This window comes from Chiloscyllium punctatum, chromosome 44, assembly GCF_047496795.1.
Source record: "Chiloscyllium punctatum isolate Juve2018m chromosome 44, sChiPun1.3, whole genome shotgun sequence".
NCBI lineage: Eukaryota > Metazoa > Chordata > Chondrichthyes > Orectolobiformes > Hemiscylliidae > Chiloscyllium > Chiloscyllium punctatum.
In genome coordinates, this window is record NC_092782.1 from 11022809 (window position 1) to 11037308 (window position 14500).

Sequence of the window (14500 nt, forward strand, 5' to 3'; positions counted from 1 at the left end):
CCTTAAAAATATAGTCTTGAAATCCCCCACTCTAGGGAAAAGACATCTGACATTCAACTTTAATTGATTGGAGCATTCTCCTTTCCCATTGTCCAACTTGTAAATCTGCACTTGTTCCATTCTTATCTATCCAGTCATAGCCAAAAGAATTATCTGCAATGGCTTCTCCTCATTCCTCACCTGTATCTATTTCGCCCGAGGATCTATCATTGACTCGCTCCTATTTCATATCTCCAAATTTCCATTCAGCAAAAACATTCAAAAACACAATGCCAAGTTTGCACGTATGCTGATAACACATCAGTTCGTCCTCGCCAGCACCTTGATCAATATCCCCACAGCCGTATTTGTGGATATGTTTAATGAGCTAGGAAGTTGATTTGCAGATGTTTCTTCCCCTGTCGAGGTGACATCTTCAGTGCTTTGGGGCCTCCTTTGAAGCGCTGTTCTGCTATGTCTTCTGGAATTTATTTGGTTCCATTCCTGCTGCTTCCGGTTGTTCGATTCAGTGGTTGGTATATTAGGTCTAGGTCAATATGTTTATTGATGGAGCCCGTGGCTGAGTGCCATGCTTCCAGAAATTCTCTGGCTGTCCTTTTGTTTAGCTTGTCCTATTATAGTAGTTTTGTCCCAGTTGAATTTGTGGTACTTGCCATCTGGTCGCGGCATTTAGTAGCTAGTTGGTGTTCATGGATGTGAATGGCTAGTTGTCTGCCTCAATGAACACCATAAATAAACACATTGACCTAGACCCAATATACTGACCACTGCACCGAACAACTGGAAGCAGCAACAACGGAGCCAAATAAATTCCAGAAGACACAGCACAACAGCGCTTCACAGGAGGCTCCCAAGCACTGAAGATGTCACCTAGACAGGGAATGAAATGTCTGCAATACAACTTCTCAGCTTGGCGAACATACCCACAACTACCTCAACTGGCATCTAAGCTGCAAACTTTCACGCAAACCTTGAACAATATCTCCACTATTTAATATTTATACATTTTTCGTCTCACCTCTTGTACTGGATGAGCACCAATTTCCTCGAGTTAAATATTAAGATTAAATCCTCATCTTTGGTCCCGTGCTAAAAAAAATCCATATCTTTGCTACTCACTGTATACCTCTCTCTCGTAATGCCAAATCAGACTATTTGCAGATTTGAGATGATTAACAACTGCAGAGACTGTCACTTTTGATCATCAGAAGTTTATTCTGCCTTAGCTTATGAACTGCAGTAATCCTTAACAATTGCTTTGTCACCTTTAGAGTAACTATTCCAATCCATTATATTAAACTCATCCAAAATTCTTCAACTTGTATCCTCCCTTATAACATGTCACTTTCACCCATCATCTCTGTGCTTTGTGAGCTACTATGTGTCTCTCTCTCGAGTTATGTCAGGATTTAAAAATTCTTATCCTCCTTTTCATAGCCTCACCTTTCCCAATTTCTGTAACATACCTCCCCAATTCGGTTCTCTTCACTATTCCATGATTTTAATTGTCCCATCTTTAGAATCCATACCTTCAGCTGCCAAGGGCTTAAACTCTGGAATTCCATTTTTAAACCTCTTTATCAGCCTACATATCTTTTCACTTCATCAAGAAAACATTTTCCTTTGTGGCTTGTGTCAAATAATAGACCCTGTGGAGTACTTTGGGAGGTTTTGATACATTAACTGAGCTGTATAAATCTAATTGGATATTGTTGTGACACTCAGAGACTTGTCAAAAAAGGGGAGAAAGGAAACAATAGATAGAGAAAGACATAATGATAGAGACAAAAAATTGCTCCATTTGTAGGGGAAAGAAGTGACAAGTTTTACTGTTGTCTATTGTGTATTGCAGTCAGAATACCGTAGTGTTTTAAAAATGGACTGATATGAGTCCTGTCATGCCATCTCTTCTCAGTAATCTACAGAATTATATGCACACAGCTGTCAGTTGGTGCAGTGGATGATGCACTGACTGGACTAAGTCTATTCTGTAACCTTGTGTGCTGTTTAATTACCTGATAATAGTCCTTCGAATTGCAGACCAATTCTATCTCCTCCTGAAATCATGTGGGAGTATTTGGCAGCCATTACATCATAATAGCCTCATTGTTTGCAGTCAATCTAATCACAATTCTGCTTTTAACTATCATTGGGGCTGCTTTCATTTTATTGAGAAATAGTACATGTTATAAAAGTAGAAGTTGACAAAAAGCCTGTTATTTTTTTCTCTTGGATCAGATGACTCAAGTCTTTTCCTCTGACTAAACTACAGCATTTGTTTCCAAGCATCCATAATTGAATGTTACAATGTGTTGCTCATGACAATGCTGTTTTTGCATAGCTCCTATGATCAGAGGACAAACTAACTGAATGAAGTAGCCATTTAGTCCGTGGAGTCTGCTCTGCCATTCAGAGAGATCATGGCTGATCTGATAAACATCCTCACCTCCATTTCTTGGCTTTTCTCATATCCCTTGATTCCTTGACTAATTAAAAAATCAGTATATCTCAGCATTGAATATACTTAGCAACTCAGCCTCTACAGCCCTCTGCAGTAAAGGATTCTGCAGATTCACAACCCTAAGGGAAGAAATTCCTCATCATCTCTATCTTAAATGGGCAGCCCCTTATTCTGATGTTATACTTTGTGGTCCTAGATACCTTTCCACCGACCCAACCTCTCAGCACCTGCATATGCTTCAACCTTAGACCAGGTTGGCAGGGCCTCGTGACTTGGGCTCCTCTGCTGGTCCTAAGGGAAGATGACATCCTCTTTTGCATCACCCATCCATCAGGGATTCCAGGTCCCTGTCTGCACAGTGACATGCAAACATCTGCTTATCTGCCATGTCCTGAGAAAATGTCAAGCATCGTGTAGGGCAGCTGGTGCTTGACCGGGTACACGGCAGCCTTTTAAATTTGGTGCCAACATGAGGAATCCTAGGATATCCTAACAGTACTGAGTATTTTTGCCTGTGGTGAGCAGGAGAATCAAGCCAGGATCAGACAAGTGTGTGCCCAAAGAATATGGTGTATGGTTAATAAGAAGGGTATTTGGACGATAGCATGTGGAAAGTCACTCAGTTTCAGACAGTGAAATCATTTAAATTATATAAATTGATCAGGCGTGACCAAAATTAATTTTTCACCTATAATTTGTGAAGGTTTATTAAAAGAACTATAAGCCCTAAAAAACTGGACTTTGGCAGAAGACTAGAATAGAAATGGAAATTTAACTATATTGATAAAAGCACGAGAAAAATTGCAGAAATGCACCAGGACAATTTTTTTTCATTACTATGGAGACGCTATAGCTTAACAATATCTACATAGGGAAAAAAAAGTTAATTTTATTTTGACTTGCATGCAATATTTATTCTTCAGAGAACAGCTAATGTGTAAGGCACCCCTCGACGGTGCCTAATTCTCAGCCTAATAATTTCCTATTCAAAATCAATGTGAAATTGTTCAGAGTATAAGCCTTTAGACCTGAATTTTCGAGTCTGAGTTCCTATCATATAAAGATCTACAATGGAAATACAAATATTTAGGTCAGGCATCTCTTTGTGTTTTCAACCTTAGCTCAGCAGGAGCACTGTTGTGTCTAAATCAGAAAGTTGATGGACTTAAGAGACTTGAGCGCATATTCTGGCTTGTCATTTCATTGCAGTACTGAATCAGTGCTGGGCTTCAAACAAGATAATGATCCAATACGCAGACTGCGCTTTCTGGATATCATTAAAGATCCTTTGGCACTACTTGCAGTAGGGGGAGGGGTCCCTGTATGTCCTGTAATGGGAATATGTTGTCTGGTTCATTTATTCTCTCCTCTTTCCATGTGTCTTTTACCTGTGCATGTACATCATCTCACTCCTTTATATTAGTTGCAGTTCAAAATACTTCATTAGTTGTACCATGTTTTGGGATGCTGTAAAGCCGTGACATAAATGTAAGTTTTTTCAACTCAAAATAAAATTGAAAATTAAGTGGATCTGTTCATATAATTTTGATTTCTTTTTCGCTAAACCTACAAATATAACCTCTGACTTTAAAAGAATGGAATTTCAGGAATAAATCCTTTAAGATCTTTAGCTAAATCGGGAAAAAAAATGCACTCTCATCCACAATTTATAATATTCCATTTAAGTTCTTCATGATTGGGGCTCAAAATTTGAAAGACATTTTGAAGACAATTTAATTTTCATGAAAAGGGTAATTTGAGCTTGGAGGTAAGAAATTAATCAGTTAGTATCTTTCACTGGGAGAAAGTGAGGACTGCAGATGCTGCAGTGTGGTGCTGGAAAAGTCCTTCAGGAAGAAGGGCTTATGCCCAAAATGTCGATTCTCCTGCTCCTCGGATGCTGCCTGGCCTGCTGTGTTTTTCCAGCACCACATTTTTCAACTCTAGTATCTTTCACTGGTCATCTCAGACAGGGACAGTCGAGTAAAAATGATATCTTTGACTCTTTCACTCTTTCAATCAAGCATCCAGAAAAGGATCCAACAATTTCAAATATTGTTACAAAAATGTGTAAAAATATTCACCGTGCAATTAACATTTAAATTAAAATTTAACTCAATCTAGACCAGTCAAATCTTGAATAAAATTCCCCTAAAACTTGAAAGGTTTTCAATGGGCTGTATGTAACATGCTCTGCCATGTGTCCACAGAATTTATGAACTTTCATGTGTTTTGAAAGAGCTTATTAATGTGTTTAAATATGATTCTACTTTTTTCCTTTTTGTGCATGTTAAGAAGAAAATCAATTCATTATGTATTGTATCCAGATACTGCTTTGTCCACATGCAGCTACCTGACAAAACAAAATTAGCCATCATGTGAAATTTTAATCTGTAATGCTCTTCATCCCAACAGTGTGTTTGTATGTAGCAGTGCCTGTAAATTTAGATCAGTGTTTCCAGAGAACTGTGCACTTACAGATAATCCAATTGTATAGTTAACAAATTAACATGTTTTCCCCATTTTTTGGCTCCCTAAACTGCATACCTGCAGCCAGAGGAGTTGACACTGCTGCTAATCAAGCTGAGGCGGCAGCAAGCTGAAGTAAACGGCATCCGGGAGCACACAGCAGCACAACTCATGCAGTTGAACCTCAGTGATGCAAATCCCAAGGTCAGCTGTAAAATAATATATTGTACTCCACCACCATTGTCTTATGGTCTGTTCATCCATTACTGATTTGTGTGCTGGTGCTCATCAACTTTTTTTTAATAATTGGAATATTCATGTGCAGTAGTCCCTTAATGCAACGCCTCGGTAAGATTAAATTTCTAGTCTATTATTGAATCTAATGGCAAAACTGCTCCATCTTATATTGATTTCATCAATCTTTATAAAAACAGTTGGTTGCTTTTGCAGAATTTATTTTCATGTAAAGTACTAGTAAGATTGAGTGATGATTTCCATAAATCCCTTGATTGTGTACGTTTGCCATTGTTCTATTTTGTAAAAAAGAGTTTACTTACTGGTACAAATATGTGTAATATTTTGGATGGGAGATAAGAATCAAAATGCTGAACTTATCAATGTTGTGTTTGAAACTGTGAGCACTTAAAGTACTTGTTTAGTGAATTGTGTCTTTGAGGGATACGTCTAGTTTTTGTGACAGAACTATTTATTTTTAATTGCCTAGTTTGCCATTGCAGAAAATAGAAACCTCAAGCAAAGAGGGAGGCCTTTTGGTCCATCTTGTGTTTGAAAGAACTAGCAATTGGTTCCAGTCTCCTTTTTTCCCACAGCCATGCAAGTTTTTCCAATTCAAGTTTTTCATGTTCAAGATTGATCCATGTGCTTTTCGAACAAATGCTTAAATTTGCCTTTGCCTTTTCATTTACAACTGAGTTGGTGTTTCTTAACTTGACTGGTACTTTTACTGTTGCAACCTTGTGTCAGTGAATGTTTCATTAAATTCCTGGAATCCTTTTAAAAATATTTATAGTCTGCTGTTCTTTGTCCTCTTTCTTATTTTAAATTATCTGTTCTTCTTTATTGCTGCCTGTTAGAATGATATCCTTATTCATCACCTTCAAAGAAATCTCATGTATTTGGATTATCAGGTGGGAGTACTAGAAATTAATTGTTTTGTAATGTTGAGTTTCCCAGTGCATGAGTTACTTTGCTGTGTCACCAAGAATTCCTCAACTAACCTGATAGCAAAAAGAGGGACCTATTCCAAATGTGCAGAATTTTTAAACCATGTATCTGCTAGTGTTTTCAGTCTTGGTTTTAAATGTTTTGTTACCTTGTTCCTCAGTACCCTACTCTCCATAAAATGAAGCAAATTATAACTTGATGATGATCTACTCAACAGGAGTGATTTCTCAGAATTCATAAATGTTCATTCTTTAGAGACCCACTGAGAACTTTCTATGGAAGCGTATTATTTGTAATGATTGTAACTGCCTATTTGTGTTAAATACAGTTCAGTCTTCAAAAAAGTGAAGGAAATTTGAGAAGTGGCTTAACTGGATGATGATAATAACTGCATAATTGTCTGGGGAATTTTCCAGGCCATTTGAGGTGGGTGGATGGGTGTTTAGGGAAAAATAGGAGGATGAGGCTGCCAGATGAGTATCCTGACTTCTTCCTGTAAACTTCCTTCCTTCCTTTCCTGGAATGGGTTGGAAATTGTGTCAGCAACCAGCTAGCACCACAGGAAGGCAATCACATAATTAAGGAGGCTGTTGAGAGAGGTTTTGTATTTTCACTGACTTTTCGCGAAGAATAGACAGGTGACACACACCGTATATACTACGGCACCATAGAGGATGCCAGTGTACAGCACAATACTGTACTGTGCTGTCAGCATTATAAAGTGACAAGTCTAAGATCAGCCATTGGGAGAGGCTTGCAGTGACGAGGCAAGTCTCTGAGGCTGATGTTACTGTTCATAATCTTGGTGAAGAAATTAGTGGCAATTCCTGCAAGAAACATTCATTAAGGGGTGCTATAGACCTTCCCAATCATTTTCTTCAGAGGTAGCACCTCCAAGGCACCACACTACAAATCTCTGTGGAGTCACTGTTAAGACTGTCATTGGCATTTTAAACCCTGTACACTTATATACAATCTTGCCTGCTATTCTTAATTGAACAGTTATCTTAGAGGTTGTTTCAATGCCTTCCAGAAATTTAACTAGTAATTCTGCTACTCGTGTGATCAGATTGACCCAAAAATTACCCTGTCATTTATGCTAAAACTCAGATGATAAGATTCAGACCCAAGTCTTGAATGGGTTTGAGTTTGTTATATTGATCATTTCAAATAACATATACTAAGCAACATTATTTTGACAGTATACGTGCAATTCATCTTTAAATGTTAATTCTGTAACTTCTATTCAATGCAAAGACATACTGCACAATAAGTTATAAAGATTTGTATATACATGTTGGTGTATTACCGTCCTTAAGTATATTCATAGTTTCAACTTCCAAGGTCTGCTTGTGAATAAATATTCTACAAAGAGGCTTTGGCTAATTTTAAAAACAAAATGTGTTATCTCATCAGAGAATAGGAAATGTAAAATCTCCATTAGTAGGAAGGACTGAGATACACCAGTGTGTATGCATTCATCTTTTTTTAGTATTTAGGACTTTGTGATGATTCTCTTCGAAAAAAGTCTTGTGTTTTTAAACTTCTGGCTGTTGTGGGAGGTAAGAGATGATATTATTGAATCAGTTATAGCTCCATTAAAAATCTTGGATTTTTGAGTGCTTGGACATAAAAATACATGGAAAACTAGCAAGCTCCATATTTTCAGTGATACAAAATGTGAAATGGAAAATGAGTAAGCTCCATATTTTACCTCTTACTGCAGGAAAAAGAAGTATTTTGCCTGAGTTTCAAGCATTTCACCACAGTAACATACTGAAAATATTATAGTTTATTTTGAATAAAACTTAAACCTGTTGAAATAATACAGATTTACCAAAGATGAACCCAAATGATTAAATTTTACCAATACGTTGTCAACAGAATTTTGTGATCAGACTTTGGAACTTTCCAATTTCTTTATATCTAGTACCCCGAGAACTTTTTTTTTCAGTTTGGTGTATAATGCTTGCAAAAGGCTTTGGTACCGATTCCAAAAAGCAGGAGCTATAATCACTGTTTCATCTTTTAAATCCAGCCATGCTGTAAACTGATGTTTACTGTATGCTCCTCCTGATTTGAAATAGATGAAAGAAAATGAACCTTTAATCGCCACGGTTCACACAATGATTGAGAACTCAGCACCAAGGCCACAAGTATACAAGCAAGTAAGGTCTTGGATATTGATTGCTTTGCTTAATCACAGAGCCCTGTGTATGGCAGCTTTCAGTTAAATCATACCCTAGAGTTCTTACTTACTTCAGTGACATTCATCCATGCATTTGAACAATGCTGAAATAATGTTTTAGCATGGCTTATTTTACCATTCAAAACATACGTTATGCTTTGCTGCAAACTCTGCTGAAGATATACTTACTCCCTTATGTTTTAGATCTCGTTTTGGAATTGTACAGGCAAGTCTAACGAGTCCTAGACTGAAATTAATTTCATATGGAACAAGTAATGTTGTAAAACATAAGAAAAAGAATCCAATGATTTGTTACAGTAACAAATCATATCAAAATGGATTCATGAAATGGTTTCATAATTTACAGAAGTATGGGCCAGTCTTAATCTCTGAGGTAGCTGAAGTTTGACTGGAATTTTGTTGCTGGAGATTTCTAATTGATTTCAAATTTTAAAATTTCAAAACAAAAGCATAATTATTTTGCAAAAATTTACTGAAGTATAAATATAGCGCTGTTGCTTATTCATACACTGACCTTCGCTCATACATCCTAAGTGTGTACCCACAAAGTAGTCTGAAGTTGATTACAAACGTGATCCCAACTGTGTTTTCAACATAGCTCAGTGTTTCTGCATGGCAGTTGTGACAGCATGCTTAAATGTACATAGTGTATGAAAGCAGAAGCCGCAGAAATGTTGTAGTTTGCAGTTTGTGTCTTTACTGTTTTCAACCTATATGTGTTTTAAGTTCAGGTGCAAGGTACGTTTGGTGATCTTGTGGATAATACTCCATGTACTGACAAATGGGAATTCTAAATTAATTAAACTTGCATGTAAATTATTAAACTGTTGCCTTAACTGTTTCTTGCCTTTCTCATATAAGCCTGTAGTATTGCAGATTTGTAGTGCAAAATGTATAAAATGAACATTCTGATTTGCAGCTGCATTTTGAGGTAAGGTTGGTTTTGCCCTTGAGAAGCATGTATGTTAACTGCCCAAGTGACACTGGCTTGGTGGTATGGACTTCTCAGCTTTTCTTAGTAAAATAGGATTACGAAGTTGACCAGATAATATATATTCTTTGATATTAAGCTGACAGGATAGATAGTTAACTTGATGAATATATTCATAAACTGACTGATTATATAAGCTGTGATCAGATAATTTGTGCAACTATTCTGTGTAAAACATGACTTGGAGGTGCCGATGTTGGATTGGGGTGTACAAAGTTAAAAATCTCACAATACCAGTTTGTAGTCCAACAGGTTTATTTGGAAGCATTAGCTTTCGGAGCGTTGCTCCTTCAGGTGGTTATGGAGTATAAGATCATAGGACACAGAATTTGTAGCAAAAGTTTACAGTATGAGGTAACTGAAATTACATATTGAAAAAGACCTGGATTGTTTGTTAAGTCTCTCATCTTTTAGAATGGGCATGCTGGTTTCAATTCTTTCGTATGAAGATCCCAGAACTTTCTTAAAGTTACATTCTCAAGTGAAGTTTAACAATAGGTGCCATTAGGCCCAGATAATGCAATGAAGGTGTGGGGTGCCCTGTGTGAGGCTGTCTGTGCCCCAATTTTAGATTAGAATCAGTCTGAACATTGGGGCACAGACAGCCTCACAAAAGGCACCCACACTTTCATTGCATTATCTGAGCCAGCGTGGTACCTATTGTTAAACTTCACTTGAGAATGTAACTTTAAGAAAGTTCTGGGATTTCCATACGAAAGAGCTGAAACCAGCATGCCCATTCTAATAGATGAGAGACTTAACAAACAATCCCAGTCTTTTTCAAGATGTAATTTCAGTTACCTCATACTGTAAACTTTTGCAATAAATTCTGCGTCCAACGATCTTATATTCCACGACCACCTGATGAAGGAGCAGCACTCCGAAAGCTAGTGCTTCCAAATAAACCTGTTGGACTATAACCTGGGGTTATGTGATTTTTTAACTGTATTACTCTGGTAATTGTTCACAAGGGGTAAGATTAATGTGTTCCATTTAGACAAAATGCATCAAGCAAGTTTGACTGACTCTTCTGCAGCATCATAGCACCACCCCTCCCCATTTTCTTCAATGGAAAATCTAAAAAAGGGGAAAGCATAAGATAATGTGGTTTGTTACTAATGGCACAGAATAGTTTTATTCCCAGTTTATATCGCCTGTTTTAAAAGGGAATTTCAAACATGACATTTGCTTCAATTTGTCACTTCTAGTACCTAAATTTCCAGACGATGGTTGCCTTACCAAACAAAAAGTCTTAACATATGTGGGCGCACGGTGGCACAGTGGTTAGCACTGCTGCCTCACAGCGCCAGAGACCCGGGTTCAATTCCCGCCTCAGGCGACTGACTGTGTGGAGTTTACACGTTCTCCCCGTGTCTGCGTGGGTTTCCTCCGGGTGCTCCGGTTTCCTCCCACAGTCCAAAGATGTGCAGGTCAGGTGAATTGGCCATGCTAAATTGCCCGTAGTGTTAGGTAAGGGGTAGATGTAGATGTAGGGGTATGGGTGGGTTACGCTTCGGCGGGGCGGTGTGGACTTGTTGGGCCGAAGGGCCTGTTTCCACACTGTAAGTAATCTAATCTAATCTAATCTAATGTATTCAAATAATGCAGCTGGGAACATCCAAACTTCTGTCTCTTCTGCAAAATTGCCTACATTTTACAGTTGTGATATATGTTTTACAAATTTCCCCAATATGATACCAACTCAATTTAACTTTATTGTTCATTCATAGTTCTGGAACCTGCTAATAGCACTGAGCTTTGCTGGTTGATGTGCAGTATAGGATTTAGCTCACTGCTATTAAGTTTTGACTATAAAATCAGACTTCTGTTTAATATATTATGAGGCTGAGATCTTTGCTCTATCTATCTGCAGAAGAAGAAATGAATCATTTTTGAACCAGCTCAGCCAGGGTAGCCTTGAGGAGGAGTTCGTTGAATGTATCTGAGAGAGTTTTCTTGAACAGTATGTAATGGAACCAATGAGGGAGCAAGCTATTTTAGATTTGGTCCTGTGTAATGAGACAGGAATAATTAATGACCTCATAGTTAGGGATCCTCCTGAAAGAAGCCAATACAGTATGGTTGAATTTAGAATACAGATGAAAAGTGTGAAGATAAACTCCAATACCAGGGTCCCATGCTTAAATGAGGGAGACTACAATAGAATGAGGGAGGACTTGGTAAAGTAGACTATAAACACCGATTTTATGGTGCGACAGTTGACAAGCAGTGGAGGATTGTCAAAGCAATTTTTCAAAGTGCTCAGCAAAAGTATATCCAGTGAAAAGGAAGGACTGTAAGAAAAGGGGTAATCTGCCGTGGGTGTCTAACAAATTGAAAGAGAAGGCATACAAAGTGGGCAAGAACAGCAGGAAACTAGAAGATTAGGAAAACTTTAAAGGTCAACAGGAAGCCACAAAAGAGCTATAAAGAAAAGTAAGATGGAGTGTGAGAAAAAACTAGCACAGAATATAAAGACAGATTGCAAATGTTTTTATAAATATGTAAAATGAAAAAGAGTGATTAAAGTAAACATTGGTCCTTTAGAGGATGAGAAGGGGCATTAAGTTGTGGGATATGAGGAAATGGCCGAGGCATTAAACAAGTATTCTGTATCAATCTTCACAGTGGAGGATACTAATAACATGGCAGGTATTAACAAAGAGACTAAGGTAGATGAGGACCTGGAAATGACCATTATTACTGAAGAGGTAGTGTTGGATAAGGTAATGGAGCTAAGGATAGGCAAGTCTCCTGGCTCTGATGGAATGCATCCCAGAGTACTAAAAGAGATGGCGGGCGAAATAGCAAGTGCACTTGTGGTGGTTTTCCAAAATTTGCTGGACTCTGGGGCAGTCCCAGCAGATTGGAAAACAGCAAAGCTGACGCCACTGTTTAAAAAGGGACATAGACAAAAGGTGGGGAATTATAGACCTGTGAGCTTAACCTCTGTAGTGGGGAAGATGCTTGAGTGTATTATCAAGGAAGAAATAGCAAGGCATCTCGATAGAAATTATCCTGTTGGGCAGACGCAGCGTGGGTTTGTGAAGGGCAGGTAATGCTTAACTAATCTTTTGGAATGTTATGAAGAGATTACGAGCAAGGTGAACAACAGGGACCAGTGGATGTGTGTACCTAGATTTTCAAAAGGCCTTCGAGAAAGTGCCACACAGCTGGCTGCTGCATAAGATAAAGACGCACTATAAAGATAAATATAAAGAGGCATTAGCATGGATAGAGAATTGGTTGACTAATAGGAAGCAAAGAGTGGGGATAAATGAGTGCTATTCTGGTTGGCAATCAGCAAGTAGTGGAGTGCCCCAGGGATTGGTGTTGGGACCTCAATTCTTCCCAATTCATCCAGATAATTTGGATTTAGGGACCACGTGTAGGGTGTCAAAGTTTGCAGATGACACTAAAATGAATGGCAGAGCAAAGTGTGCAGAGGGCTGTGTAAGTTTGCAGATGATACTAAGATGCTTTGAGTGAGTGGGCAAATGTTTGGCAGATGGAATACAATGTTAATAAATGTGAAGTCATTCATTTTGGTAGGAATAACAGTAAAAAAGATTATTACTTGAATGGTAAAAAGTTACAGTATGCTGCTATGCAGAGGAACCTGGGTGTTCTTGTGTATGAGTCACAGAAGATTGGTCTGCAGGTACAGCAAGTAATTAGGAAGGCAAATGGAATTCTGTCCTTCATTGCTAAAGGGATTGAGTTTAAAGCAGAGAGGTTATGTTGCAGCTGTACAGGGTGCTGGTGAGGCCACACCTGGAGAACTGCATGCAATTTTGGTCTCCTTACTTGAGAAAGGATGCACTGGCACTGGAGGGGGTGCACAGGAGGTTCACTACGTTGGTTCCAGAGTTGAGCGGGTTGCCTTAAGACGACAGACTGAGTAGACTGGGGTTATATTCATTGGAATTTAGAAAAATGAGGGGAGATCTTATAGGAACATAAAATTCTGAAGGGAATAGATAAAATAGAAGTAGAGAGGATGTTTCCATTGGCAAGTGAAACTAGGACAAGAGGGCGTAGCCTCAAAATTGGGGGGAAGCAGATTTAGGACTGAATTAAGAAGGAAATTCTTCACCCAGTGGGTTCTGAATCTGTGGAATTCCCTGCCCAGTGAAGTTGGTGCTACTTCAGAAAACTTTGTTAAAGCTAAGATAGATTTTTTTGAACAGTAAAGGAATTAAGGGATACAGTGAGAGCGTGGGTAAGTGGAGCTGAGTCTATGAAAAGATCAGCCATTTTCTTATTGAATGGCAGAGCATTCTTGAAAGACCAGGTGGCCTAATCCTGTTCCAACTACTTATGGACCATGTTTCTGTTACATGGTTATGTGGGTGGCACGGTGGCACAGTGGTTAGCACTGCTGCCTCACAGCGCCAGAGACCCGGGTTCAATTCCCGCCTCAGGCGACTCTCTGTGTGGAGTTTGCACATTCTCCCCGTGTCTGCGTGGGTTTCCTCCGGGTGCTTGGGTTTCCTCCCACACTCCAAAGATGTGCAGGTCAGGTGAATTGGCCATGCTAAATTGCCCGTAGTGTTAGGTAAGGGGTAGATGTAGGGGTATGGGTGGGTTGCGCTTCGGCGGGGCGGTGTGGACTTGTTGGGCCGAAGGGCCTGTTTCCACACTGTAAGTAATCTAATGGTTTACATTAACTTTGACAAGTATTTGCAATATTACCTTATTAAGTTGAACAAACAAAATATTGTCTCATCACTTGGAATGTGGTGATAAAAGGTAGATTGTTGTGCTTCATACATTTTATCATACAGATAGTTACCTCTGAAAATGTCATGCCTTGATGTAATTTTTGAAATAAAATCAATGCAATGTAAATGTGCAGCAAGTCTAGCAGCATTTATGGAGAGAGAGAGAGAGAGAAAGGGTTAGCATTTCAAGTCCAATATGACTTCTCTGAAAAAATGTTAACTTTGTTTCTTTGTTGAGTCCTTCCAGAAATTTGTTTCAATTTTAGGTTCCTTGAATCTGCAGCGTTTTGCTTTAATGATTTTAAATATTAAATACCGTTAAATATTAATTGCTTTGTATGTAAGTTAGTAACACCATTCAAAATACAGGCAAAAGAAAAGTCACATAGTGCATTATGCATTGATACTTTATTTTTCAAGGGATCTAATTTAAATAGTTAATTCTTTATTTGGTGTAAATA

The 14500-nt window shown here is 38.4% G+C and overlaps 1 protein-coding gene across 15 annotated transcripts in view; it reads left to right on the plus strand.

Annotated features, from left to right (window-relative positions):
- Nucleotides 1-14500, plus strand: part of plekha5 (pleckstrin homology domain containing, family A member 5) — a 342774-nt gene that overhangs the window by 278337 nt on the left and 49937 nt on the right. For 9 of the 15 annotated variants that reach the window (XM_072562215.1, XM_072562217.1, XM_072562221.1 and 6 more), the window contains 3 exons: nucleotides 5015-5134; nucleotides 6025-6078; nucleotides 8203-8283. The exons of 2 other annotated variants lie outside the window; for them this stretch is intronic. In XM_072562215.1, the coding sequence (XP_072418316.1) occupies nucleotides 5015-5134; nucleotides 6025-6078; nucleotides 8203-8283 (255 nt within the window). Of the gene's footprint in view, nucleotides 1-5014; nucleotides 5135-6024; nucleotides 6079-8153; nucleotides 8284-14500 lie in introns of those variants that run through there. 4 more of the 15 variants (XM_072562220.1, XM_072562226.1, XM_072562230.1 and 1 more) reach the window with 3 other exon arrangements.